The 27,166-nt window shown below is 41.7% G+C and overlaps 1 protein-coding gene across 7 annotated transcripts in view; it reads left to right on the top strand.

The window, feature by feature from the left end:
* Positions 1-27,166, top strand: part of Kug (FAT atypical cadherin kugelei) — a 322,747-nt gene that overhangs the window by 260,802 nt on the left and 34,779 nt on the right. For all 7 annotated transcript variants that reach the window (XM_071782437.1, XM_071782436.1, XM_071782435.1 and 4 more), the window contains exons 4-6: positions 10,116-10,222; positions 10,829-11,033; positions 23,734-23,795. In XM_071782437.1, the coding sequence (XP_071638538.1) occupies positions 10,116-10,222; positions 10,829-11,033; positions 23,734-23,795 (374 nt within the window). The remainder of the gene's footprint in view (positions 1-10,115; positions 10,223-10,828; positions 11,034-23,733; positions 23,796-27,166) is intronic.

Here is a 27,166-nt window from a genome sequence, read left to right as displayed (position 1 = left end):
TTGTATTGCTTTAACAAGCACAATTAGCGTGTAACATCTTGAGATAATAGTTTCGCGCGTTATATATCCTGTTTCATTTCGACTTCCACGTAACAGAATCCGTCGTCTCATTAACGACGTTTTCTCAGTTGCTCGAGATACATACAAGCGCGCGCGAGTGTCGGACGAGTTTCGTCGTAATACTACTAGAAACATCACGAATTTCGCTCCTACGATGATGGCATTCTGAATTAGATAGATTACGATTCCGGATTCGCTGCATCCCGCTATACATTTAATGCAATCAGATCTGAAAACGCGTACCTCTAAGATTATATTTAACATCATTGTGCGTGCGTGAGAGAGAAGTAAGTTGCGACGGCACCGAGTTCTCGCAATTTCCTGCCTCTCCTTATAGAACGAGACGAGCAGTCGTCGTGCACGTTTCTCGCAGGCATATCGCGATATTATCTCGTCGGTCGGGGAGATGCCGGCCGCGCCTGCGCCCATTTGATTTTTCCGGAGAGAAGACGAAACGTAAACCAACGTAAACCTCTTCCGACAATTCCCCCCGGTGTCCCCGACGAAATTGCACCGGAGTCCGTTCATCCATCCGTCCGGTAACTCCACGATCGCGGCCTGAGGTCTGACGTACTACGGGCGCCTGTGATCCTCCAGTTACGAAAGGCGGCGGCACGTGCAGCACGTGTCACGTCTGACGTGGACCATCAGTCACGGGCGAGAGACACGTCTCTCGGAAGCCGCGCCGCGCCTCGCCTCGCGCCACCCTCGCCATCGCCCTCGCCCTCGCCGTCCACCGGCTGCATGGAATCCCCCTTCGGTGCGCATCCCTCGGTGCCGCCGTATGCACGCGATGCAGCCCGACGGGGAATTGCATCGCGCGGATCGTTGAATACCGAATACGCGGATCCCCCTCGAGACACCTGAATACTGAAATACCGCGCGAAATATTGTTTTTTCGGTGTACCTGGGATTGGCACGCGCGCACGCTAATTCTTTCCATTGCGAACGCCATGGAACGAAATTTCCCTGAAAGCCGGCACGCCGCCACTCTCGGAATCCTCGATTAGCGTTTGATAGAGCTCTAAAATTTTCGATTGAAAAATCCGTCGATTCTTTTTTTCCGCGACGTAAAAAAGTACAAGAGCGCGATAAACACTGGAGTTCCCGATACGTGTCGATAAATCGCGTAAGATAGCGGCGTAATTGCTCCTGTCGCCAGGTAAAACTGGATTAACTGTTCTATGTCCCATGATATATCGTACGCCGCTACACTGTTTTCGCCAGTTTCAAACACGTAATTTACTTTTGCACGCCGGCCATCTGAAGTTGCAGCGCGCGGAATTACAACAGGGTGACAGGTGTTATATATTTTTTCAGCGTCCAGCGCGCGCGGCCTTTGCGCGCCCTCGTGAAACATCCGCGTCGAGCCAGCGCGTCTACTTCATTAAAAGTTTGGTAATTAGCATTTTTATTCAGTTTTCAAACTTTACAACCCCCGAGCCATCCGCGCCTCTCGATATACGGCCGTGCATATAAGAAAGTCGCGCGGTTGCGCGCCGCTTTATACACGAGCGAGTTTCGCAACCCTTGACAAGGATTTATACCTGCGGTCAGTTATAGCCACAAATTTACATTTTGAACTCATCGTTATTTTTTAACCGCCCGAAATTCTCTGTCTTTTATCACGAACGCCTTTTATCGCAGCGGACCAAGACCAGAGACTCGGGATCACGTCAATCTCTCATGACGCGCTTTTCCGACTTGAAGCAGAAAGTGGTTCACGCGATCGCCGCGTGTTAAAGATGAAACATCGTTTACACGTCGGCTGTACATGGCCCCACGATTTCGTGAGAGATCCACGAACCGTTGGATTTTCCTCGGAAACGATGATTACGAGAGAGGCACGAGCTACCCCCGTTGTTCGGTCCGAATGCCAAGACAGAGCCCGCGTCAATCAAACGGAAAAGAGAACGCCGGAACCGCCTAGCTTGCGCAAATAAAACTCGATCGTGGCTCTCCAATCGTTCGGCCGGTACCTATCTCTCTCTCATCCAGGATATCCACAATAGAACGTACGTGTGCGAGACACGTTTCGCGGTAACGTCTTTCTTTACGTATTCGAGGTGAGACACGTGAGACGCGGCCTCGTATTTTGCGCCCATCGGAAGAGAACCGGATATCCGCACGTGTGATTTTATGCAAGACTACTTCAGTCCTCGTCCTCGTCCGTCTCGTCCTCCCTCCTCGTAATAAGTGTACCGCGCAATAAGGGACACGCGATGTGCAGATTTCTTATCGCGGTCGCGTGTCACCGAACGTACATGTGCGACAAGACTCTCGTTACGACTCGTTATGATACACGCGGCCAATAACTCTCGACCAACTCTCGGGCGCACGAAATATTTCGATCAAAAATCCAATTCCGCGTTCCATAAAATATGGAATGCCAGTAACTACGTAATTAACTTTTTATCTGCCGCCTGGAGCCGCGCGGTGCAATAATGAACGCGTTCCGCGCGGAGGTGAACGGTCGCGTCCGTCGCGTCGCTTCGAAATGAATTGTAAGGCATTTAGGTAACTGCACAGCCGGAAAATGGACCATATACATTTGGGACGCGAGAAAAAAAAATCGCGCGCGGACTTTGACGTAAAATGCAACTACGCTTTTTTTTATTTGTGCATATCTGTAAAAAATTTTCAACATGCAAATTAATACTTCGAGCAATAATAAAAATTGCACGTGGAGAGTCAATCGTTCTCTTGAAACGAGTTCGATTGAATTTCGTTAAATTAAAAATGCTCAATGAAGCAGCTGCTGACTGCTGCTTCGTTAATTCAGTATTTTTATATATCTATGCTACACGCGCTCACTTCAAAGTCGGACAAATTAATTTACGTGGGATTTCTCTCGTTGCTGATTGAGATACGAAAGAAAAAAAAAGGAGAATGGGATATTCATCCCTGGTCGTAATTCTTGTTCCTCTTTAGGCGAGAACGATAGCGCTTGCTACTCGGGGTAGTGAGAGCGCGATAAAAAAAGGGGGCTGGACAAGAAAGATACGGAAAGTTAGGAAAGTGGAACAGCATAGCGGGAGGGCGAAAGAAGACGAAGGGTACACGACGAAGGCGGATCTTACGGCACCCTAACCGCCGACAATAATTCCTGGTAGCCCGGCTTCCTGCGTCGAGGACAGAACGGTTTCCCACTGTTAATCTGGCTAATGACGGCCGTCGAGCCGGTGACGATCATTATTTTCGCAATACCTTTTCGCAAGTACTCGTGAAACTCGTCGTTTATATCCATCCAGATATATCTTCGTCATAAACGTGTCATCATCATCGTCGGAGCCTCCGGATGATTCTTTCATGAATAACGCGATGAGAAACCTTCAATTTCGCCAACAATCATCGAGGCGATAAACATCTTTATTCCAATTCAGGAAGAAAACGTCGTTTCAACTCTTTCCGTGATTAATCGTTTCGACAATTATTACGCTTTTAATTTTCCTAAGACGCCATCAGGATTACGATACATTCGACGAGAAAATAAAAGCTGCTCTTAGTTAGAAGATAGAATTGAGACGCAGAATGCGTAGGGCAAGCGTTCCTGTATTCCTTCGGCGATATTTTCTACAAGAGAAGCGGAAAATGAAGCAAGTTGCGAGTGTTCTCGTGTGCCGAATGTAGCAACGTATCAATGTCTGCTCCAAAGCGGTTTTCGCAGCTTCTCGAACTCCTTAGGTTCGATTGCTTCCAAACTGTATGCACACTTTGAAACTTTTCTATGTGATACGCGTATCACGAACCGGAGGAGGAATCGTCAGCCGACTTGCACAGTTGCACATCGACGCCAACTTTCGGGAAACTTTCGAACACGCAGAATCTCGAGTAAACTAGTTCCGCGTGAAATTTTTTTCTTACCCACTCAAGCCATTTGCAACTTTGAAGGGTTATCAAATTTTTTATCGTAACTTTTGAACGAACTTATTCATTAATTGAAAAAGCGCGAGAATTTATTAATTAATTGTAAAATTTATTACATATATATGCTTCATATATTAAAAAATTTTACGATTCTAGAAGATTAGTGCTGTAAATTAATGCCGAAATTTTGTTTAATTACTTTAAAGTTTAGAAAAAAATCTCTTAAATATTTAGATATATTTATATTAAAATTGAGATGGTATATTAAAATCCTATGATATCCAAATACATGTATATCTTGCAATGATTACAACAATATCTTGCATATCTATACTGTTCAAATATTTTTTATGTTTGCGGAAAATTTTGTAATGCGAAACATTTTTATACGTCACAAAACAGAAAAGATGCATTATATGTTATAATATTGATTATATCAAACTGTAGTATAATAGATAGAAATGAAACTTATAGTAGGTAATATGAATTCCGTTATCTAATGTCCGCTAGATATTTCTTTATTAGTTCACGTAGATTTCCGGTAAAAGTGCTGATTAAATTGGCTCGTCGGCTATCGAAGGAGCTATAAAGATAAAGACGAACGTCTGGTAAGTAGTGCTCCTACAAAAGTTGGAAACCACACAGTGAAAACGGAAAAAACGGTGGAACCGTTTATCTCTACCCGTGGGAGGGGGGGTAGGGCACGATGCAAGAAGATTGGACATCTCGGTAGAGTTAAAGGTATAATAATTTGTTGGAGTACCACGCGAAGTCTTGCGGAGCTACGGAAAAGTTTCGAGAATTATAAAAGAAGAACGTGCTCGCGAAGAATGTTTGCCAGAAGATATAATTGGTTTTTGTCGAATCCTATAGAGGATTAATTTTCGATGTCATTTATTAATGTAAGTGGATGTGGTGTATATGTGTGTATTATTTTCTGATTTTCGACGTTATCTCTTTCGACGGCGATAGCCATATTCTGATTTATTTTTTTATGAAGATTTCTTTTCTATTACATCATCAATTTGGAGATGAAAGATATAATACATACACTGTATATTTAGGGATTCTTTTTATTTTGCCAACTCGCGATCTTACACATTTCTCTATCAGATATTTGATTGCTAATGACAGTATTTAAATTAAAATAGCCTGCCTTTCTACATCTAACGGTCAATTTTATTTACCTGAAACACTGATCTTACCTTTCGCCTTTCCATTGTACTTTCAATCGTGATTTAAAAGCTACGTCACCCCTTTATATGCGTGTGTACCGTTACGCGAATCTAATCGTTAAAAGGTTTCCACGGAAACGCATTTCAATCGAATGTTGACGATATGCCCTCGGCAATTTAAATCTCGAGCGTATCGAGAGATCCGGTCGAACGGACACGTATATCTCGTAATTTCGCTTCTAGTGGCGCTTTTATCCACTATAGCGATTTACGGTTTGTATTTTTCCCCGACCGACATTCATCAAATGCGCGAGACTCCTACATGCACAGTAATATCATATTCGAAATTACGGAACGAAAACGCGTTATACGAAAACGCGTAACTCGTTCTCGAATTTTTTTTACACATTACTTGAAACGTTAAAGTTCGCAACGCGAATTTGCATCGCAAATTGCACCGACTAAAAGTGGACTTATAATAGTAAGGAAAATCGCAATTATCTTTCATTTACGAGTTTCCTTTATTAATCCTGACGTTCCCCGTTTAGATCCTGAGAAACTTTGCGTCGCGTTTAATTCCCTCGGATTATAATTTAATCAACGCGAGTATAACGCAGTCGTTTAAACGCGTGTAATGTTTATATGCGAACGATCATATTTGAATGTCAAGATTGAAGCTATTTTCGACTTTATTATTCGTTTTTAATCCTTTATCATACATATTTTTTTAAACGCAATGATAGGGACATTTATGATGAATCGTAATGTTATCTTTAGCGCCAATGAAACGAGATAGATAACAGTAAAGTTCAATTGGCATAATCTATTCTCGTTGCAGCTTTTCAAAAGCGTTCATTAATCCCTGATATCCGATCGAGCATCAATCACCTCTCAACAATAATCGGCCAAGAGGATGATAATCATTGTTAACGTTTCGCGAACATCCGCGGGGCGTATTGCCAACGAAATAATGCCAAAAGTATTAATGACGAATCTGGGTTAACAAGCAGACGGACACCGGGGGGTTACGTGTCCGTCAAGACTTCGAGAAATTTCTCAGGGAAAATGAGAGTGGCGAAAGAGGACGGACAGAGGACACCGGATGAAAGAGCGGAAGGGAGAAAGGCGGTACTCGAGGCCAAAAATTAAACGACCGAGAGGTTCGATTACAGAGCCTGCACGTTCTCCGCTCGGAAAGCCATCGACCGTTTCCTTCCCGCGCTTCCGCCAAGCGGCTCCGTCGTTACTCGAACAAAAGACGAGAGTCACGCTAGAAACGAATTCTGTAGTTCGCTCGACGACGAGAGACGGTTCTTACTGGTTTCGAGCAGCGAACGACGGCGGGCTCTTACGAGCTGGAAAAGTCGCGAGGAAAAATTGCCAAACAGCTGTCGCGCGATTGCCGCTTATTTTTCTTCTTTACCACAATATATATTTAGAAATGCACATCACAATTTGCAATTCTCTTCTCTTTATTTATTTATTTTCCTTTATTTTCTCGAGTTACATGGAAATTATTGCACGATTCGCCATCAGTATTGCCGATGGATTCGCGAAGCAACAGGAATTCGGGTGAACGAGAGGCTCTTCAACGTTTCGTTACGTTGCGTAACGTACGTGCCTCGTCGGCCTCATCGCTGTATGTCGCTCATGCGCATCTCGGAAGTTGGCTGCAATCCGCGCGCAGGCACGTTAAATACGATCCCCGGTGCGCTATTAAATGCTGCACGCGCCTTCATCAGCTGTCTGAACGGATGGATGAGCGCGAAGGAGCCCGGGAGATTTGCCGAAGTATCCACGTGCATCTCCGTGATGAAACCCGATCGAAATACGAACATTCAGCAGTTCACGTTGCGAACGGATGTAGAGGCGCGCGACGAAATATCTCGCGAAGAATAATTTATCCTTTGCTTTCCTTCGCCTTCCCTCTCCTCCGCAAAGTCGTTCGACATGTCTGCTTTTGTCTTTCTGAAATAATATTAATACGTTTCTCGCTACAAACGTCGAATCCGCTTAAGGATGTGCTGGAGGATTTGTCAAAATGTTACGAAGTTGATGAAAATTTATAATTAATATATTCTGTATTCTCTTTCAAAGTTCGGGGCCTTTCAGATCGATTCACGATTTAGATAAAAAATTATTAATTTTTAAATATCTAAGTTTTAACACGTAATCTTATGGAGAAAAGTGTATAGAGAAAAGTATAAACATGAAAAAATGTTACCACTGATATTTTACACACAATAGATCATCAATAAACAAAAATATAGCAACAAAATTTGAAACAATTTACAAACAATTTTTTTCGAGATTTTCTTTGGAAAGAATAGTAGTACTTAACAGTTATTTTACAGTCACTAAATCTACGTTCTACTTTTACATTCTATTAGATTTGCCGTAATTATTTATTATACATTTTTTTGTCTTTAGATCCCTGGAGAATTAATATCGGTGTTTTTAATATTCTCTGCATGACTTTTGATTGGACCGCTACCTCCAGATCCTTAATTTCAGACGATAAATGATAAGATGTCCCGCGAAAGTTTTGTTGTGAATCGTCCTTCTATTTTTATTAATCTGTGATAATAATAATAATCCAGTGGCACTACAGCTCGGGGAAAGCCTTGACCTGCATTACTATAGTAATGCGTTCATGACAGGTTTGTTTCATTAGATGGGACTAGAAGTCACCACGCTTATCGAGCGGGTTGGTGACTTTTTTCCTAAGGTACCTCATAGCGGTCGACGGCTATGAGTGGACCAACTGCTTAACGTCTCTTTCCGAAAGACGGAGCCCAAGTTTTCCCATCTAGAGGTTACCTCTATCCGTCAGATAGGGGGGTGCAGCATTTTTACTGAGAAATTCTCAGTGGCCCAGCGGGATTCGAACCCGGTTCTCCGGATTACGAATCTGGCGCTCTACCCACTAGACCGGCCGTCACCTCTTATCAATCTGTGATACCCGTGTTATTTATATCATAAAAGGGTTGAACATTTACTTATGCGGACCTTACTGAGACGAGCTGTCGCGGAAAAATCTGCATTTCTTACCGTTGCAGATTGTCTCTCGGGACGATCCGATCTCGCTGGATGTATTTTATTTTGCAAGAATTACAGTATTGACTGCACGAGAGAGAAAATTCATTTTTATAATCGCTCAGAGCCACGTTGCCAGGGCGCCCGAGCGCCGCCGCTCGTTTCCCCGCTAACGAAGTTCTCCCGTTATACGAGGATGCTGTATAAATCGCGTTTACGGTACTAAATTTAATGCATTCGCCGGGTCGCTCGCTATTAAGCACCGCACGTGTCTTCATCTGCTTCTTCCACAGTCGAATGAACAGACGAGGCGCATATAATGCGGAGGTAACGACGTAGGAGGGCACACGGGGGGGGAGGGGGGAGATAAAGTATAGCGGCGTGGCGCATTATATGGCAACATTCGTTTGCGGTTAATTAAGATTTAACTATTTCCATGGGTAAATTCAGCTACTCGAAATGCCCGTTTCTCTTCGCGTTCGCCTGCATGCACAGAAAGTCCGCATTCTTTTGCGGTGGCGAATGTTAATTATACGCGCGACGAGATGTATTTCACCCGCGCCGCGCGCGATAAGCCTTCTTTCCCTGAACATTTGTACGAACGATGCACACGTGCACCCGAGTGCGCGATTTACAGCATAAAGGGGAAAAGCATAAAAAAAATGTATTCCCTCTTTTCCGTGTCGTGTGTGCTAACTGCGAACAGAACTTGTGCAACGAGAAGCGTCGCGACTGTGATTTGAGCACGCACGCGATGCAACGGAAGCTGCAAGGAAAACACGGCAACAAAACCGGCCCCGTACGCGCTTAACGCTCGGCGCTCTACGTTATTTTTCGAAAAAATAAAAGAAAAACAAAACCAAAGGAAAAACTCGGGTTTGCACAGCCGCGATGCGCGCGAGCGTACGAAGTCGCACGCGGGAGCGAAACGAGCGGGCGAAAACTCCGGTTCGACCGGGACGCAAGAAAAGGTACGACTCGCGGCGGCGATTCGCGTACGTACCTATCCCCCGATTTCTAATTAGCGCTCGTTACATGCTCCGGGTTGCCTCGACGATCGAGCCCGTTATCCAGGTCGGCGATCGACGTTGAAACGCTGAAACGTTGAGTTCGATGTCTCGCTAATTACGCGACGACCGAAACAGCGACGCGGATTCTCGACTTTGCGCGGACGAGGAAGACGTTGATTATCGGCGCCACAAATCGTTAAGTCGCCACGAGCAAATCCGCGACGTTGTTAAGTAATCGGGCGTCATCGCGAGCGGCGCACAGCGGCGCTGTTTAACCGTTATCCCTCGCGCCGCGCGCGCTAATCCCGGGCGACGACGCGCGACGGCTTAAACAAAACCACGAGGAGCGCAGAACGCGGAATATCGATTGCGCGCAAGAAACCGCCGGTGCATCCGGTGAAATCCCGCGGCAAAAAAGCCGAGTCGAGGACACGCGGAACGGCGGCACCGACCCCGTCGCCGCTGATGTGTTAACGGCAGGAATGCGGTTCGATTTTTGCACTGTCCGCTCTACGGTTGGTGACTCGCGCGCACGGTGCACGCATACGCGCGCATTTAGCGGCGCGATGACGTGCCCGCTTGTCTGTCGGCTCTCTTGTTGCCGACCACCTCGCACAAGGTGGAAATACTTACCGCCGCTTCCTTTTTTTTTCTCCGCAAACCGGCCGCCTTCCGTTCGTTTCGAATCCCGGCACGACGGCCGGGGGAATAACGAACGCCGGGGTGCAAAAGGTCTCGCGATACAGCGATTATTTTACGTTCTTAATATTAATTCCATTTCGAGAAAGCCGCCTGACGGGCTCGCACCTGCCATATATTTCATTACTCACGACAGGATCGAACAAAATAAAGTGAATTATTTCGAAATATTAAAAGATAGATGATCGTGATATTATCGTGGCTCGTACTCGTTCGCCACGTTCATTCTGGTTCCCGAGTTAATTGCGCGGTTCTCCGCTTGTTGCAGGAAACATCAGGACCAAGGCGGTGCTCGACGTCGAGACGAAGAGGGGATACTGGTTGACCGTTTACGCCCAGGATCACGGAGTGGTTCCGCTGAGCTCGAGTTTGCAAGTAAGTTTCAGCAATTGGATCTTAAATTATACATAGAGATCGCTGGAAAAAGAAGCGTTCGGAAAAACCTGCGCACTATAAATAGGAATTAACAACATCGTTCTCGCCCGACGAGCTATTTAGTCAAATGGCTATTAATTACCGTTTCATCCGTTTCGATTTTATTTCTCAGCCAACAAATTTCGTTTTGCGTCTTAAATGTTTTTGTAAATCCTCAAGAAGCACAGGATAAGGATGCGATTGCATCAGTATGCCAAAATCCTGCACGGAAAGAACGATTTTGCTGAAGTATCTAAAAACTTAGCTACTTAGATACAGATCTGAAAATAACTTTGTTGCGCCATCAAAATAATTATGTTGAACACTCAAACTGATTGCTAAAATGTCAAAATTTTCTACAGCATTATCATATTTCAGCGACCTACCATTATTTTGATGGTGCAACAAAATTATTTTCAGATCTCAGATCTGTATCTATATAGCTAAATTTTTAGATACTTCAGCAAAACCGGTTTTTTCCGTGTACAAAGTCGCGAATTTAATTTAAGGAATGCGCGGTGGTTTTGTTTAATGGATGATTAAACGGCTCTCTTCGCGCGTGTGCAGGTCTACGTCGAAGTGCTGGACGAGAATGACAACACGCCGCTGACCGAGCTTCCCGTTTACTATCCATCCGTGGCGGAGAACTCGCCCGCCAGCGTGAGCGTCCTGCAGATCCGCGCCTTCGATCGCGACGTCTCGCCCCAGCAATTCGTCTTCACCATCAGCAGCGGCAATCCGGAGGGTTATTTTCTCATCAACTCTACCACCGGTAAGTCCCGACCGAGCGCCAGGGCTCGTATATCGCATCGACGGCAAAATAATACCGGTCTCGCGGCAGGATCAGAATGACGGGTCTTTAGCCACACCCGGTAGCCGGTAATGAGTTCAATCTCGCTCGGACGAGAGTTTTAATAGATCCGTTACGCGGAACCGGGAGATTGGCCGCTTCCGTGAAAAGAGTTTTCAGTCGAATTCTCGTTCGTTACCGAGCGAAATCAAAGGATGAGATATTGGCTCCTCATGGACGATCCTATAACACGTTGTCTCGATGGTTCCGTGTCGTGGACGCGTACAGAAAATTATGTTTCCGACAGATAGACGCGCGATCTATCTCTATTTTAATGACCTGTCTCTCTCTCTCTCTCTCTCTCGGACTTAATAACGCAATTCCGCGATATACCTATAAGCGCGTCTAAAGATACGTTGTTCTTGCCTCACTTGGCCCGTTCATGCAAATGAGTGATCGAATGTCGATCCATATTCATCAGTCCTTTATCGTCTCGTTTAGCCTTCCTCCTCGCGTGAGACGCTCGACGCTCGGATTATAAAACGATCAGATTGCCTATCTCGCAAGCTCGTTAGATCTAGGACAGCGTCATGCTTTTGACTTCAGAGCCTTCATAAATAACGTAAGAGGCAGCGTTAAGGCCAAAGCACATAACGTGACGTAGCGATATACCAAAGCTTGTGCGTTATTAAGACCGTGACATATAAAAAAACTTAAGCAGTAAGCAAATCAGCCAATCACAGTCAAGAACTTATGGCATGGCCCTAAGCGATAGCGAATCAATACCGTTGATTTCCTTACTGCTTAAGTGTTTCTATGTGCCACGACCTTTACGTTGTTTAACGCTATCTATTATTAGAAGTACCTGACGTCTGTCTGTCTATCTATCTATATCTGACCGCGAACTACTCATTCATTAATGGACCGAATTTTAAAGAATTATATATGAAACAGGGGTAGAATTTTCCGGGGAGTGCCATAAAGTGTATAATTTTTCGTAACTGATTTTTTGGAATCCGATACCGAATTTTTTTCAATTTCTTGGGAATTAATTGACCGAATCTTAAAGAATTATACATGAAATTATATATGAAATAGGGGTAGAAAGAACTAAAGAATGTAAGAGAATTAGAAAAATTACTAATAATAAAGGGGTTTTTGATTTTTGTTTAAAAAAATGTACGTGATTGCTTTAATTTCCGCAAATTTTGAGATATCAAGCTGAATTTTTTTTTATGAATAATTTTTATGGATAATTTTTCGTTACCGATTTTTTGGAAACCGGTTTCCAAACGTGTACGATGTCACAAATGGACGTGAAACGGAAAGTAATGCATATGGCAGACGAACTTTATATTTTCGTACTCGCCGGGGACTTGACGCGGAAGGAAGTACCTTTTAAAGCCATGAGATTGTTGGTTTATTGAAACAGGTATTATTTCCCTTCGAAATCCGAAAGTCGTCGAGATTATGCCCGGTTCTTTACCGATTCCTGGCGTTCAACCAGACGCGTTCCCGTCACAACGAACATCGCGTATTCTTCGAAAGTTGTTTGCGATCGGTATTAGTATGCAAAATGAAAGTCGGTTATACCGAGAGATGGTTCACAATAGAAAAAAGTCGGCCGACGCGGACGTTTGATTTGTATTCATCGCCGTCGGCCAATCCCCGGAAACTTCTCCTCCGTCAGCTGGCCAGTCCGTTTCGCGTGCTATCCCGTCCGCTGAACTTTTAATGTTCGGAATTGTGCAAAACTTGGCCCGGCTCACTCGCGAGTGGCGACCCTTCCGTATTTCCACATGCGAGGAGAAAATGGGGCGAACAGTCGACCGGACGAGCCTTAAAACGAGTTAAACGAATGGCCCGACATATGTATCGCGGTATTGCGGTCGCTCTTCACTGTATGCCAAACGGAAATACTTGATGGCTATAACCGATGAATCGACTATAAATGTCAGCGGGTTATCATCAGTGTAACGCTGATATACGAATCTCGTATTCATGGCTATTATGAAGCTTGCTATTATAATCACTGAAAGTCCGAGTACATTCACGCCGCAATAATTATTTCTTACCTTCGATACACTTTGTTTATTTATATGTATGAAGTAGATGAAAAATATTCCAAAAATCTCTTTCATGCCCTTTGTCTTTCAGTTTTTTATTACGTATTATATTTTTTATGTGTACTTTTGGGTATTATATTTATAACAGTAAACAATAATAGTAACAAATTTATTATTAATAGCTGATTTTAATTGTTACATGCAAGTTATTTAATTTGTTTTTAACAAAAATTTGAATAATTAGTTAATTAAAAGTAGAAAGGAATGATATTGATTTAATAAATCAAGAAGAAATATCATTATTTCTTGCGGTAATGTCATTCTCTTGGAATAAATATATATCGATATATTCGATTATTAAATTGGATGCCTAACAATAATTTTTATGAGTTTTATATCTTCTATCTTTATGCTTTTGACGGAATGATTTATATTACTTAATTTTGAAACGTAGTTTTATACCAAATCTAGAAATCTAATGTTACATTATTAAATTGATAGTATAATACTATCGATACTATAATATATAATAAGCATTTTATGTAAATCTACAAGAAGTATATTACTACTTATTAAAATATCAATTTTCTTGCTTTATTAAAACACGAGAAAAATTCTCGGTTTATAAAAATTATACGATTTTATTTAATCCGGAACGTAAAAACATAGCAAAAAATAACAAATTTATTTGCGTGTATAAATATTTCTTGAAACATGTTGATGAAAAAAGGATAAAGTTTGTTTGCGAGGAAACATTAAATCTATATACATGCGACGATGTTTGTCTATTCATCAAAATATTATAATAATCTGAAAGACATGAGATATTTATAACTATTTTGCAATAAATTAAACATTTTAGATAACGGATCCCCCCGCGGGCACGCAGTTTTGGTGCTTATTTTGTGGCTTTCAAAAACATCGCGTCGCAATGCCATTCGAGCGAACGAGACGCTCCGTGCGTTATAACATTATTTTTTCAAGAATAGGTATGTGATAAAAACTGAAAACAAATCGCTATATCATTCTCTACAGACGGTATACTATTAATAGATTACAAGTAACAATTCACGTCGAGCATATCAAGGTGATATTTATCGAAGCAGATATTTTGCGCGGATTTATTTGAGGAATTGAAGCGGTAGAAAATAGGGATTATAAGTTATTGTTTTGTAATACGCAACAATAACGATTCCGTTAGCTTGGATACGCACATATTGCGGCGCGGTTTAAATTTTCCACCGAGTGTAAGTGTAATTTACTCACTATTTGGAGCACGGAATCATGTACATTATCGTAAATCGAGAAATTCGAGTAAGCTATGATATATTGATCGTTTTTCTAATAATGTATTTTATTTTAATAACACATTCAACACACACACACACACAATACATTACATTCGTTAATAAAATACCTATTTCGCGAGATTTATACGCGTCCGAAATGTACTGTACAGCACTGAATTATATAGCATATTTTTGGACGATCATCTCATTAATCGACTTCATTATATTATATGCTATTAGAAAGTTACCGATATTTTGGTCATTAACGGAACATTACGGGTACAGGACGGATTGATTCCGAAGCGAGCAACATCGTAACGCATTTAATTAACAAGTACCGTCGTATAATTAATCCTACATATTAATATTTCATTGCATCGTAAATGCAGTGTTTACCGGTGTGAGTTATTAAAACCCTTCACTCGAGATTTATTTGTTACGCTCATTCGCGAGACGTGTGTCAAGCGGATTTGTAGAGAGTTTTTGCAATACCGTCTTTCAGATACGGTAAACGTATCTGAATTATATGGATATTAGATATACGTATATAGATACGTTCACCGTCTAAATTCACATTATCGGTCGAAAGGCAATCTGCGCATGCACATCGTTCACTGTAACGCTATTCAAATAACGTTCGACGTTATTTTTAAGACAATAAGATTCGCGATTACCGTCGACGTCATGACTACTGTAACAAAATCCTTAACGTGAATTTAGACGGTGAACGTATCCGCTTCGTTTAATCTGACAGGCATCCGAGACGACGACGGAACAACCATAAACTGAATAATTTATTATTTTTATTTTATTCATTATTTGCAGAATTATTTATAATTATTTGCAGAGTTATTTATAATTATATAATGTGTGCACACGTAACTAGGTATATCTTTAAAATATTTATTATTTTGAATATTATATTATAACCTGAATATACCTACATGTATTGTATCAGATCAACGTAATGAAACTCGATTGCTGTGCGTTGTATCAATGAGACACACAATATATAATTTTTTTAATTTGAGGTAATGAATTTGTTGAAATAATGGATTCATATGAAACATGCATAAGATGTATGTGTCAAGTTAAAAGAACAGGAATATTATGGCTAAATGTAATATCTCATAAATCCTTTAAGTTTACCATAAAATGAATGAATTAAAATAGATTAATGTTAATATTTAACCCTGGCACTTGCACGATTATCCATTCAATTATTGTATAAATTAAAAATGATAGGAGATATTTCAGATAGAGTAGGGGAGACCGGGACTCATTGGCACCGTTTTCACAATTTCGGCATTTGAGTTTTTAAACAACTAATTTTCATGATTAAACAGTGCTAATATGATAAAGAGAATCTTTCTCTACATTTTCATGCCAGGAACGCTCCTGTATACTGTGCAGTTTCTTTGTAATAAGTGAAATACGAACATGCTGCATTGCAGCCAACTTGCCCCGATCCATGTCCAAAAGTTCATGTTAAATTAATGAAAACGTAATAGAAACACAAAACGGGTAACAGATATGTACTTCTTGGTGAAGATTGTATCTTTTAAAGTTATTTTGTAATGATCAAATAACAAAATGCTGTTCCAGAAAAATAATTGTAAACCATTTTAGATCTAACTTTCTTCAATATAAAAATATTAAATAAATATATATCTAGCTTCTATCAGCATTGTAGGTAGCAAATCACATACTCACACAGGTCTCACGCGTGTGGCAACAAGTCAAGCTAAACGTGCCTTGATATGAGCCAACATACCCCATCCCTACATACGTTTGATTTCAGTCATTTTATTACAATAAATTACTGTTGTTTCTGAAAATAACACGTCGTATAGTAACAGAAATTTTTCTTTTAACTAATAATACGTCACTTTGATTTTCTTCTCAAGCTGAAGAACATTAATACGATATTTTGAAACGCTCGAAAATTTACTTGCCACCTCTTGAATCAGAGTTTTCTTTTTTCTATTGATTAACTTGTTTGATTTAAATAAAACTTTGGGAAAAGTACCTTTGTCATAAAAGAGTTATTTTGTGGTAACTTTTTCATTGTTTTTTTTTGCTATAAATACATAAACGGAAAGCATTGCCAACTTGCCTTTTGTGCCAACGAGCCCCAGTCTCTCCTAAGCTTGATAAAAAATGGTAATAACTAACAAAGTCATTTTTAGTTAGCCCGTTTTCTATATTTATGCAAAAGTCATTTTCGCTTTATTTTTACAAGAGGAATTGTTTATTTTTTTTATTGCTTCTAAATCTAGTAAAAATAATGAAGTTTGGAGCGCGCTCTTGAAGCACAAATTAAAAACTGTCGTTATGAAAAGGATTATGAAAAAAGAAATACAAATTTATATATAAAAATGAAATTTTAACAAAAAGACCAGATTAAAATTAATAAATAAATAGCAAAAAATAAAAGCGGTAGCAGAATAAAATTTTTATAAAAACGATGATTTCTGTGTTTTGTGATAAAATATTATAAGTGGGAGAGGAGAGGGCAATCTCCAAGATTTCTGTCTGTAAGAATAAAATAGTATTTGTTTAATATACAGGGCTCCCTTTCATCTGAAGTATCCGCGCGTACTTGCATATGTACTTGTACGTTTTGTGCCAAAATGTACAAATACGAGAGAACAGTCTTTAAGATCCATTACATTAGAAAAGAAATAGTTTATTAACAAACGAAGTCCGGAAGTGCTCTGGGTCTCGACTGTTAATAAACTATTTTATTTTTACAGTCAGAAATCTTATTATTGAAGAGATTGTCTTCTCTCGTACTTGTATATTTTGCTACAAAACACAGGAATCACTGTTTTCTTAAAAATTTTATTCTGTGACCTCTTTTATCTCATGTTATTTGTTAAATATATTATCATCGCTTACACTTTTTACTAAGAAGTGTCTATTTAGATTTTCAAGAAATGCAAGAGAGAGAGAGAGAGAGAGAGAGAGAAATCATGAAGATATGATACATTTACACAATAATTGGTGAATTTTTATTATTTTATATAACTATGTTCTAATTAATTAAATTTTTATGGCTTAGATAAATATTTAAAAGCATGAAAGAAGAGAAGGAAACAAAATTATTTTATAATAAATAAAATAATGACAGCTTTAGAATGTTTGTTTTTAAGTTTTTCTTTATGATACTCGCGCATATTACATTTCTCATGAAGATCGGAGAATAAAATGCTTATATATGTAGGTACTGTTTATATACAGAAAAAATTGTTAACAATTAGATTATCCGATTACTTTATCCTCCTTCTTTCCCTTCGTGAATATCCTTTTAATTCGTGATTTACATTTGGCCTCTTTATATGTATATCTTCAGGATTTCGAAATATTAGGTACACAAATTGATACAGAGATTTCCTCAATATGCATACATAAGTGAAAAACGAATGGAAAGAATTTTACGCGGTAATAATATTATGTTTATTCTGATAACGTACCGATTTTATACTAGTCTTTTGTAGTCTGATTTTATTTATCTACATTAATAATTGATTTTATATCAGTTGAGATAAAGTAAAACACCGCGTGAGAAATAAAATTTGACATTATTAACTTGCCAAAATAGCTGATTGTTTATGGTTATAATATACGTAATACCTCTACAGGCTCTACATAATATATCTCATAGACAAATCAACTAATTAAGAAAGAGCAATATTGCTTGAGCTGTAAAAATCAATTACATCGATGACAGATCGGTACACGTGTAAGTTACGAACTTGAAGTGAACTCTACTTATATAATATCGGCAAACTTTGATCGCTTATAATTATTTTATCGACATTTTTGTATTAAGGAGGAATATTTGATTTTAATTAATTTTCTGAATATGCTGCTAAATTATTGTACAGTGAGATTGTGGGATTAGATGCTCTATATCGACATCGCTCCATTATTTAATATTTTGCACGAAGTAGAAACGCGAATTTATAGATAGTTGTGTACTGTGATTTGTCGTAATGAGTAATCGCAACTCACAATTCGGGTTGCCGAATAAAAAGAATTCTACCATGCTGTTTGTCTCGCTCTCTCCAGCAAGCTCGTTTTTTATTTTATCTCGGATTACATCGTGAAGATGAAAAGATTGCATCACCGATTGGATAACAATGTCCATCGTAAGATTGAAAATTGGTTGTTTTACAATTTTTTTAATGGCGACCGAGCACAATGGCCGGGGCGAAGTATTCCTTATTTGCTATTCTGAATCGAAATAGATTGTTCGAGAGAAAAGTATGGATATCATTGCGAATACATGAGACCACCGATGTTGTACATCGGAAACTATCAGGGGCTCTGTCCCAGTTTCTGCCCCGGCGGCAATGCCACTCCACCAACAGCAATTACTGCAACGTAATACAACGGACGGACGGCTTCCAAATTCCGTGTAATACCGGCTAAATTGGTTTCCGCCACCCCGAAGAAGAGGTATCGTCGATTTTATTGCCGTTCGCTGTCGCATATAGTCCCTTTCGCGCGCGACGGGATTATTATTTATTATCGGCGCGTCGCGTCGTCCGATTTTTACGATAGGCAGAGCCGGTGACTGTGTCGGATTGCTCGGTTGCAACACGATCAGTTGGACTGAAGCGAAATGAACAAACATTTGCGCCCACATCGTCGCATTTATCTTCGCAGAAAGCGCGATGTATCGCCAACTAGTCTCTCTCTCTTTGCGGCAAATACGCCGCAGATTCATATTTACTCGGCGTTGTTACGCTCCGTCGGGAAACCCCGCGTGTAACGAAGCCGTGGCAACGAAAGAAATTGCGGTTTTTACTAATGACGATGTTATGATAGCTCCAAGTCGCTATGAGTTCGCGGGTAACTACCGGATACGCGATACTTCTCGCACCGCAAGTGTAAAACTCGCGAGTCTCACAGACCGTTTTTTTTTTCTAAAATCTGTTTCACAGGATGTGTAATTAAATCAGTAAATTTATATGTAATCAAGCCAACGAGATAATAGCTGATTTATTAGTTGCAATTTTAATTCTTTAGATAAAAAATAAATGAAAATCTCTTTGTGACCGTAATGCTAATTCTAGAATTTGCGGTAGAATTTTGACTCGTGAATCCTCGCGCATTATAGATCATATAAAATAAACTTCACCTCTTTTTCTACATCCGTGATGCCAGCAATGTTACACAAAACCGATTAGTCAAACGGATATGTACTCTTACGTTGCCCCGTTGTTCGCCAAGACAAATTACGGTGCTATATAATAGTGCAACATTGTGCAATTAAACGAGTAATTGCAGTATTATAAAAGCACGGTTAAAGTGGAATTCGACATTCCTAGTTAAAAGACACTACTAAGAAGACGGCAATTTCTCAGACATGGTTTTTTTAGTCATCAGGAAACCTTTCAGCAAGAATTATAGAATAGCGTACACTGAAAAAAAATCTGGTCGAATTAATTGGACGTCTGGTGGAAAATGAACGAAGCAGATTTTTCCAATTAATGCAACCAGAAATTCCAATTAATGCAACCAGAATTCCTATTAATTCAACCAGTATTTTCTGGTGAAAAATGAACGAACCAGATTTTTTTTCAGTGTATGAAACAGCATATCCGATTTCGGATTGGTTTCATTATACAGCACTTCTCGATTTACTGTCTTTTTTATTATATTTTATTTTAAAACTTTATCCGCATTTTAGATTGTCTTAGACTCATTTTAAGCCGACAATATCGGGGGAAAATTAACGACCGTCGCTTTTATTGAAATAAGGCGTTGCGCGCGAGCTAACTGTAACATTGTTTCGCGACCCATATTAAAGGGTCTTCGTAAAAGCGTAGCGCCTTTTTTCAAGAAGAGTTGCGGCCGGCCGACCTGGTCTGCCGGGGAAACTCGTTTCCGCAATTAAATCACCGGATCACTCGATTAATGCATCACCTCGCTTTCGCTACGCGCGGACGCCTCTTTCGCATCCGCGCGCGCATTCCGCGCGCGCATTCCGCGCGCTATCAATCATCGGCCGCCGCGGCCTCTCGATCAATTTTCACGAACGCCCGATAACAAGCAAGGAGACCGTGGATCTTTTTTTTTTAATCTCCCGGAACGCGCGTCGCGTCGCGGGTAAGGGGGTCGCGGCCGATGGAAAAGGTCAGCTCGGCAAAAAGGCTGCTCCATCATGCCCGCTCTAGAATGCACGCTGAAATAACGCGTCACGGTATATTGCATGCATGTGCTTTACGATTACACCGTCGTCCCTCCGCCCTCATTAACATTATGCGGCGCGAGGCCGGGTGTGTTGTTTTACGATCTAAAACTATATACACCCGCCGTGTGTGTGTGTGTGCACGCGCAAATAAAAGTTTTAGAAATTTTTCCTCGCGGAGGAGTCGCGTGTTAGATTAAAAAAATAATGAACTCCCGTTCTTCTTGAATGAATAATAAAAAAACGCTTCTTTCAAAATATACCCAATGTTTTTTTATCTCTTACAATTTCATTAGGAAGTATATTTTACCCGTCGTATGTATATACGTTTTCCTTAACGGGTGAAACAGAATATTTCGGGCGAAAGGTGGTTACGCTCTTCGAACATGCATATATCTCAGGTGCTAACCGGCGCATTCGCGCGCCGGCGGGGTCCTCTAGTTACCAGCAGCACGTAGCTAAGATACGACGATGGAGAGAACAATGGTGGGTGTTATACGGCAGTACGAAATTAGATTAGATAGATCTTGGTCGAGTAATGCGACCTCGCTCGCGGGAACGAGCTTGCACAAACGAACGGCACGTCGTAAACGTTACACGACCTTGTACGGGTATAGTCGGACTAATCGCGCAGTTAGTCGCGCATTCGGCGCGTAACGCGCTGCCATACCGCCGCGCAAAAATGTCACCCGCGATAGGGCGATTAAATAGGATGTAAAACGCGATATTAATTAAACCTGTTAAGCTTCTGGCGGTCCCGGGGTCGCTTTAAAAAATTCTCGGCTTTTTGTTAAACCCGGCCGTGGGCGTTGCAAAATATACCCGACTAATTTCATTAATTACGCGACAAGTGGAGAAATATGAGATTTTATTCCGCGGATGTACGTCGCTGATTGCCGAGTGGTGTTATCGCTATAAACGGTCGCAATTCATATCAATTCGATTAATGCATCTGCCGTTTTTAATAACTGACAACGAAAATGGAGAGGCTTTATCAAAATATCATGGCGCTTTCTCTCCCGCTTTTTTTATATAAAAATTTCATGCGTGTGTTGTTTTTGACTAATGGGGCGCCGCCGCGTGACTGAAAACGTCATCGAAAAGACTTGACTCTCAGGGAAGCTCCCCAGTTCATCAACCCTTTTAGGTTTTTTTATTTCCCCGTCGTGAAACTTGCGATTTCTTTAATACAAAGCGAGCGCGAGACCCCGGCAGGCAAATTTCATAAAACGCTCGCTCGTCCGCGCCGCTCGTGAAAGACAGATAATCTTAGCTCGACATAAGGGAATAATCCCGATAAAACTTTCTCCCGGCGAGAGATGAGCGGCCTTTAAGCGGCCTTTCCAGTTACTCCGGCGCGCGCGGCGCCGTTAACCCGGAAGCATTTTTCACTATCATCATAAAATATTACTCCGTCGAGCGTTTCGCCCGGTACTTCGAGAAAAACGTTCTCGCGATGTCCGTTGGGAATCTACGCGCGAGAGAAAATAAATTCGTCGTTATCCCGGGGAGGATTCTTATTTTGCGATGTTGCGCCGCCGCGATCAGCGAACAACGCGACCAAGTCGTGTTGACGATAATGTCGTAAATAATTTTGCCCGACTCCCGTCGTTCATTTCCGATAACGAATTTCCCGCTCGCGGTCTCGTACGCGCCCCGCGATCCGCTTTCGACGCGCGCGCGCGAACACGTGGGCGTGCATTCCTATCAAGCCGAGGGTCGACATGGCCCAGAGGATGAGGAACGAAAACGAAAAGCAATTATTTAAATGCATTCTACAGCGCCGGAGCTCTGTACGTTTGCGCTCGCAGCTCGATCGAACGGCACTTCCCGCAATTTCCCCTTTTTTTCCTGTCCATCGCTGTGCCTTCCGTTCGCCCCCTCCGCCCCCCTTTTTCTCGTACTTCCTATTTGATAATAAAAGAAACGTGACCGAAGGCCGCGCCACGTCTGAAATTGTCGGCAAAATTTACGGAGAAAGGGGCACAATTAATTGGGACTTGAAACGGTGCGAATTCGATTGAATAACAACGGAAATTAGATTCGAAGATCTTATAAGTACTTCGTTACTGGATCGTTCCTGCGCTCTCGTTCCATCGTGGTTTTCACAACGGTGCTCCGTTAACACGCGACGACCGACGAAAGCGTGGAATTAGTTTTTGTTTTAATGACGGCGCCCCGTATCGTATCAGTTGCACGAGTTCGGATTCACGCCACGCGCTAATCATAACGGGGCCGCAAAGTTACGAGGAGTCTTGTCGGCGGCGCGGCGGCGGACCGGAGGCTCCGAGCGGAACAACAACGGCTTCCGCGTAACTCAATTAGCAGCTTGTGATGTAATATAAAATCTGGGGCGTCACCGATGCTACCGTCACCGGAAGCCGTAAGACTAATAAAGAAAAAAAAAGAGATCGCTCTGGCTTTATACAACGCGGCCGCGCGCTAAAGGGCTTCTTTTTTTTTTGTTTGGTGGTGTCGCTTTGTTGAAGCGTCGCGCTTTTGCGTCTCGTGGAGGCTTTTGCGCGAGATTTATCTTCACTAGACAAACTTCTGTGTATCACGCTTATTATATAAAAACCTTAAAAACATTTCTCTATATCTGTATGTCTCTCTCGTTAATTATTTTACAAACAGCATTTTGCTAAAATTAAGAGATGAACTTATCGTTTCCCCTTGGATTTCCGCAGAGTGATACACCGGAAGAATTTCTCTCCCCTCGTCGGTGGCTTCGCGTCCGCGAATTTTTGCTCAATCGAGTTTCCGAGCGAAGTCCCATGATGAAAGGGATTCCGTGGAACGTAAAATAAAGCTCGATATCGCGGCGGTTGAAAGAGACAGGGAGTACTCGTCGCACGGCAAAATCTGAACGCTATAATTTTGCCCGGGCTCGTTCTATCGGACCGATCTTTGTCTCGGTAAATGGAGGGCCTATACCGTTCATCTACCGCAATTCGAGGGTTGTACCCGCTCCCTCGTTCTTCACTCGCGGGATTTTATCGAGGGAGGGTCGTCGCGCAAAGTGCCACCGTTTTACTGTTCTGCCGCGGCACGGAACGCCGCTCGATTTCGTTATTTATTAATCGTCAGACAGCCCGCTAATCTCTGCGGTATTTTCGGTGTTACAGGTCTCATCAGCACCAGTGGCAGGAAGCTCGATCGCGAGAATCAAGCGGAGCACGTGTTGGAGGTAAGTCAAATCGAATTTTCTTTTTTAAACTTCTATTGTCACCTGGGGTCAAAGTAATCCCATTTTTCGAGTAATATATCTTGAGTACTATGCAAAATTTTGAGCAAAAAAACATTGAAAAATGAAAGTTATGATTTTTTCCGCAAAATGGGTTTTTTTTTCGAAAATTACATTTTTTAAGATTTTTTTAACATGATTGCACTCAAAAAGTAATTTTTTATGATAAAAATACATTCTACAATGTTTAAACTTAATTCTAGAATTTTTTACGATCCACTTAAACTCTTAAACTGTTAGTTTTTGAACAGCAGCTGCTCGAAAATTGGTTGGGGGCAAATTGACCGCGTGTGACAAACGTGTTCGAAAAAAGAAGTGTGACACAACCGTGGGTTAACATCTTCCATAGCAGCGTAATTGCAAATGAGTTCGAAGCGCGAATAAACTTCGAAGAAACAAAACAGATTCTGAGCATCGTGTCTTCGCAGTCGGCGATGCTTAAACGACAATCTAATCAGTTTCTCAGAATCGTTAGAGCAAGTCGTGTTCCCTAATGGCGCGCTAACACTAACAGCTGATAGATGGATTAATGCCGCATCTTCTTTCTCGTTTCGCTCATCCATTTGTTCCCTGTTCATTTGTTCGTTTCTCGACGATACTCGTCGATAAAGTTTCTGGAACCGTCGTTTTTGCTTTCTCGCTTTACTCCGACTGCTCGTCGGAGGCACTCCCTCGATATTGTCGGAGTGGAAATGAGGAAGAAAATCGCATCCTCCGTGAGATTGAAAAGTAAAATGAGGAAAATCTGCTGCCTCCGACGATAAAAGCGAGAAGGCCAACTTGAGGGTAGCACGGCGAGAAAAGGGGTAGTATGAACGGGGGGAGGGGGAGGCGAAAGGCCGAGAAACGAATGGACGACTTGGGACAACGATGGAAAGAAAGAGGGGTTGAAAGCGGCAGGAGAGACGGCCGAAAGGAAGGGAGGCTTCGGATAGAACAACGCTGAAAAGGGTACAATGGTTCTAAGAAGAAGAAGAGCCGTAGGGTGAGACACCGGGGAGGCGAGACATTTCTCTGGGGAAGGTCGACTGAGCCTCCCCGGGGAATTTCTACCTGCATCGGGATTAAAGAAAGAGCTCTCGCGATAGTCTCACGTCGTGTACGGGCGGTAGACACTGAAATTTCGCAGGGGCGATAAAAGTAGGAAAAGAGGCGATACCAATTTCACCAAAAGGCTCCTATATAGAATTCGATTGATAGAGTATAGCCTAACTTTTATCCCCTGCGTTTTCCTTCTGCTATCTCCGCCAAGCACCCCATCTTGAGCATTTCGATATAGCTAATAGACCTTCTATACCTTTTCCCCCAAACTGCTGGAATTCCTAAGACATTTTGAAGAGAATTTTACTGATTAAGTGTAAAGATACAAAGATCCGAAAAGTCTTTTTTATCGATGAGTGACTGTGAGCGAAGGATCGCGTATAACACTGTCGTAAATTCCAAAAATTCGAACGCAGTTTCACCTTGATCGCAAAAGTTGCTGTATGTGTCTATTATTCTGATTCTATTGCAATTCTCCACAAACCTACGTCAGCGTCTTTCTTATCTGGCACCACTCTGGCGTTGTTGCACGTTCAGAAAAGTTTTGCAAATAAAATTGCAGATATAGTTCTCAGCATTATTTCGTTTCCGGAAAAAAAAACACATTTCTCGACGTTTCCCATTAACTTGAACTTCGACTTCTTCCCGAAGTATTAAGAGACACAACGACTAAGTGCTTATGCCATCAGTAGAATTTCATAGGAATTACAGTGCGGCAGACTCTATCGTAGCGTTCGCGAAATAATGATTACGTAATGCCGCAAGTTTTCGAACAAATGCGAAGCAGTTTGTAGATTTTATTTTTATACGTATTTTTTAAATTTGCAGTAAAGCTAGATTTTCTGAATTATTCATGACAATTTAAATGGTTCTGATACTGTATAATCATATCGGGTAATGGCCGGAGGAAAAAAAACACACACACGCGCCGAACATTACGGTGGCAAAGTATTTCGTAATTAACACAAGCATATACTCGTCCCAAATTAAATTGCACGTTATTGGTTTTAATGGCCGTACTCTCATTCATTCGCATGTCGCGCACAGTTTAAATTTCCAGCGCATCCCACACACCAATCTAATTAAGTGCACTCTGTAACAGAATAGGATATCAAATCATATCGTCGCTTTGCAACTTTAAAACCGTGCATCAATATTTTGTCTTTAATAGGACTGTTTGGCGAAGCTCAGCACCTATTTATCTCGAGACAAATAATATTTAAACTTTGTGTCTCGGGACAAATAATATTTTCCGGAACATACACCCAACGAGCAGAGTGGAAGACCCTCTAAGTATTTAAGTTCGCCTCGTGTGGGTCTTGATTTCGTTAGATATATCATTACGGGAATTCTCCAACGGAGCCGTGCCGCGACCAGGAAATCACTTTAAGAGGCTTTGATCCTTCGATGCGGGTTGTTAACAGCGTGTTTGTGTTCATAACCGAGTTAAATGAGTCTCGGCTCTAGAAACAAGAGTTCGTGAAAACGATCGCCCTCCCTGTGCCTCCCTCGCTGTCACCTTCTTGCGGAGGGAAACTTCGACAATTTTGCAAAGTCCCTCCGCCACGAATAATTAATGAACGCACAAAAGCTTTCTTTCGGCGTAAGCCTCGCCGATTACCCCTTCGTTATCAATCACGCGGATTAAATCGCTCGTTATTTCGGCTCATTATACTCTTTGAGGAAAAGACAATGAAGTTTTTATCATCGACAAACCGTAAAAAATCTTCAAATATATTTTCATATTTTATGCCGTCACGCGAGAGCAACCATAAAGCGAGAGATTTCATATTTCTCTATTGGTATTCTATGCATTTAGCTTCTACAAAAAAGAGCTCGATATACATTCGAGCTTTGTCCTTCTATATTAGTTAAAAATCCATTTTATTTTCAGATAGCACAGTCGGCGAGTCCTATCATGCCGTAACCGTAACTATGCCGAACATTGGCGAAATTGATATCGGCTGAAACAGCGATATTGGCAGCATGCTCATCTAAACGGGGCGCATATCCTGGTAGATTCCGCGTGGATCGTTAGACTTTCTTTTTACGGCGCATCCGCTCGCTCGCCAAACTCGTTTACCTGTCATCGATATACCGCTTTACAGTGTGTACAGGCCGATGTCAAAGGGCGAGCCGGCTGGCTGGTATTTTGGCATGAAAGGTCAACCGAGGTTGCGCGACCTGGTGACCGGGGCAGCCACGCGTGTCTCTCTTTTTCATAATTCCACGTATAATTTACGAGTCCCGGATGTACGAGTCCCCGTGGCTGG

The sequence above is a fragment of the Temnothorax longispinosus genome, chromosome 6, assembly GCF_030848805.1.
Source record: "Temnothorax longispinosus isolate EJ_2023e chromosome 6, Tlon_JGU_v1, whole genome shotgun sequence".
NCBI lineage: Eukaryota > Metazoa > Arthropoda > Insecta > Hymenoptera > Formicidae > Temnothorax > Temnothorax longispinosus.
Note: the sequence above shows the minus strand (reverse complement) of the source record. Positions and strands in the feature narration are given on the sequence as shown.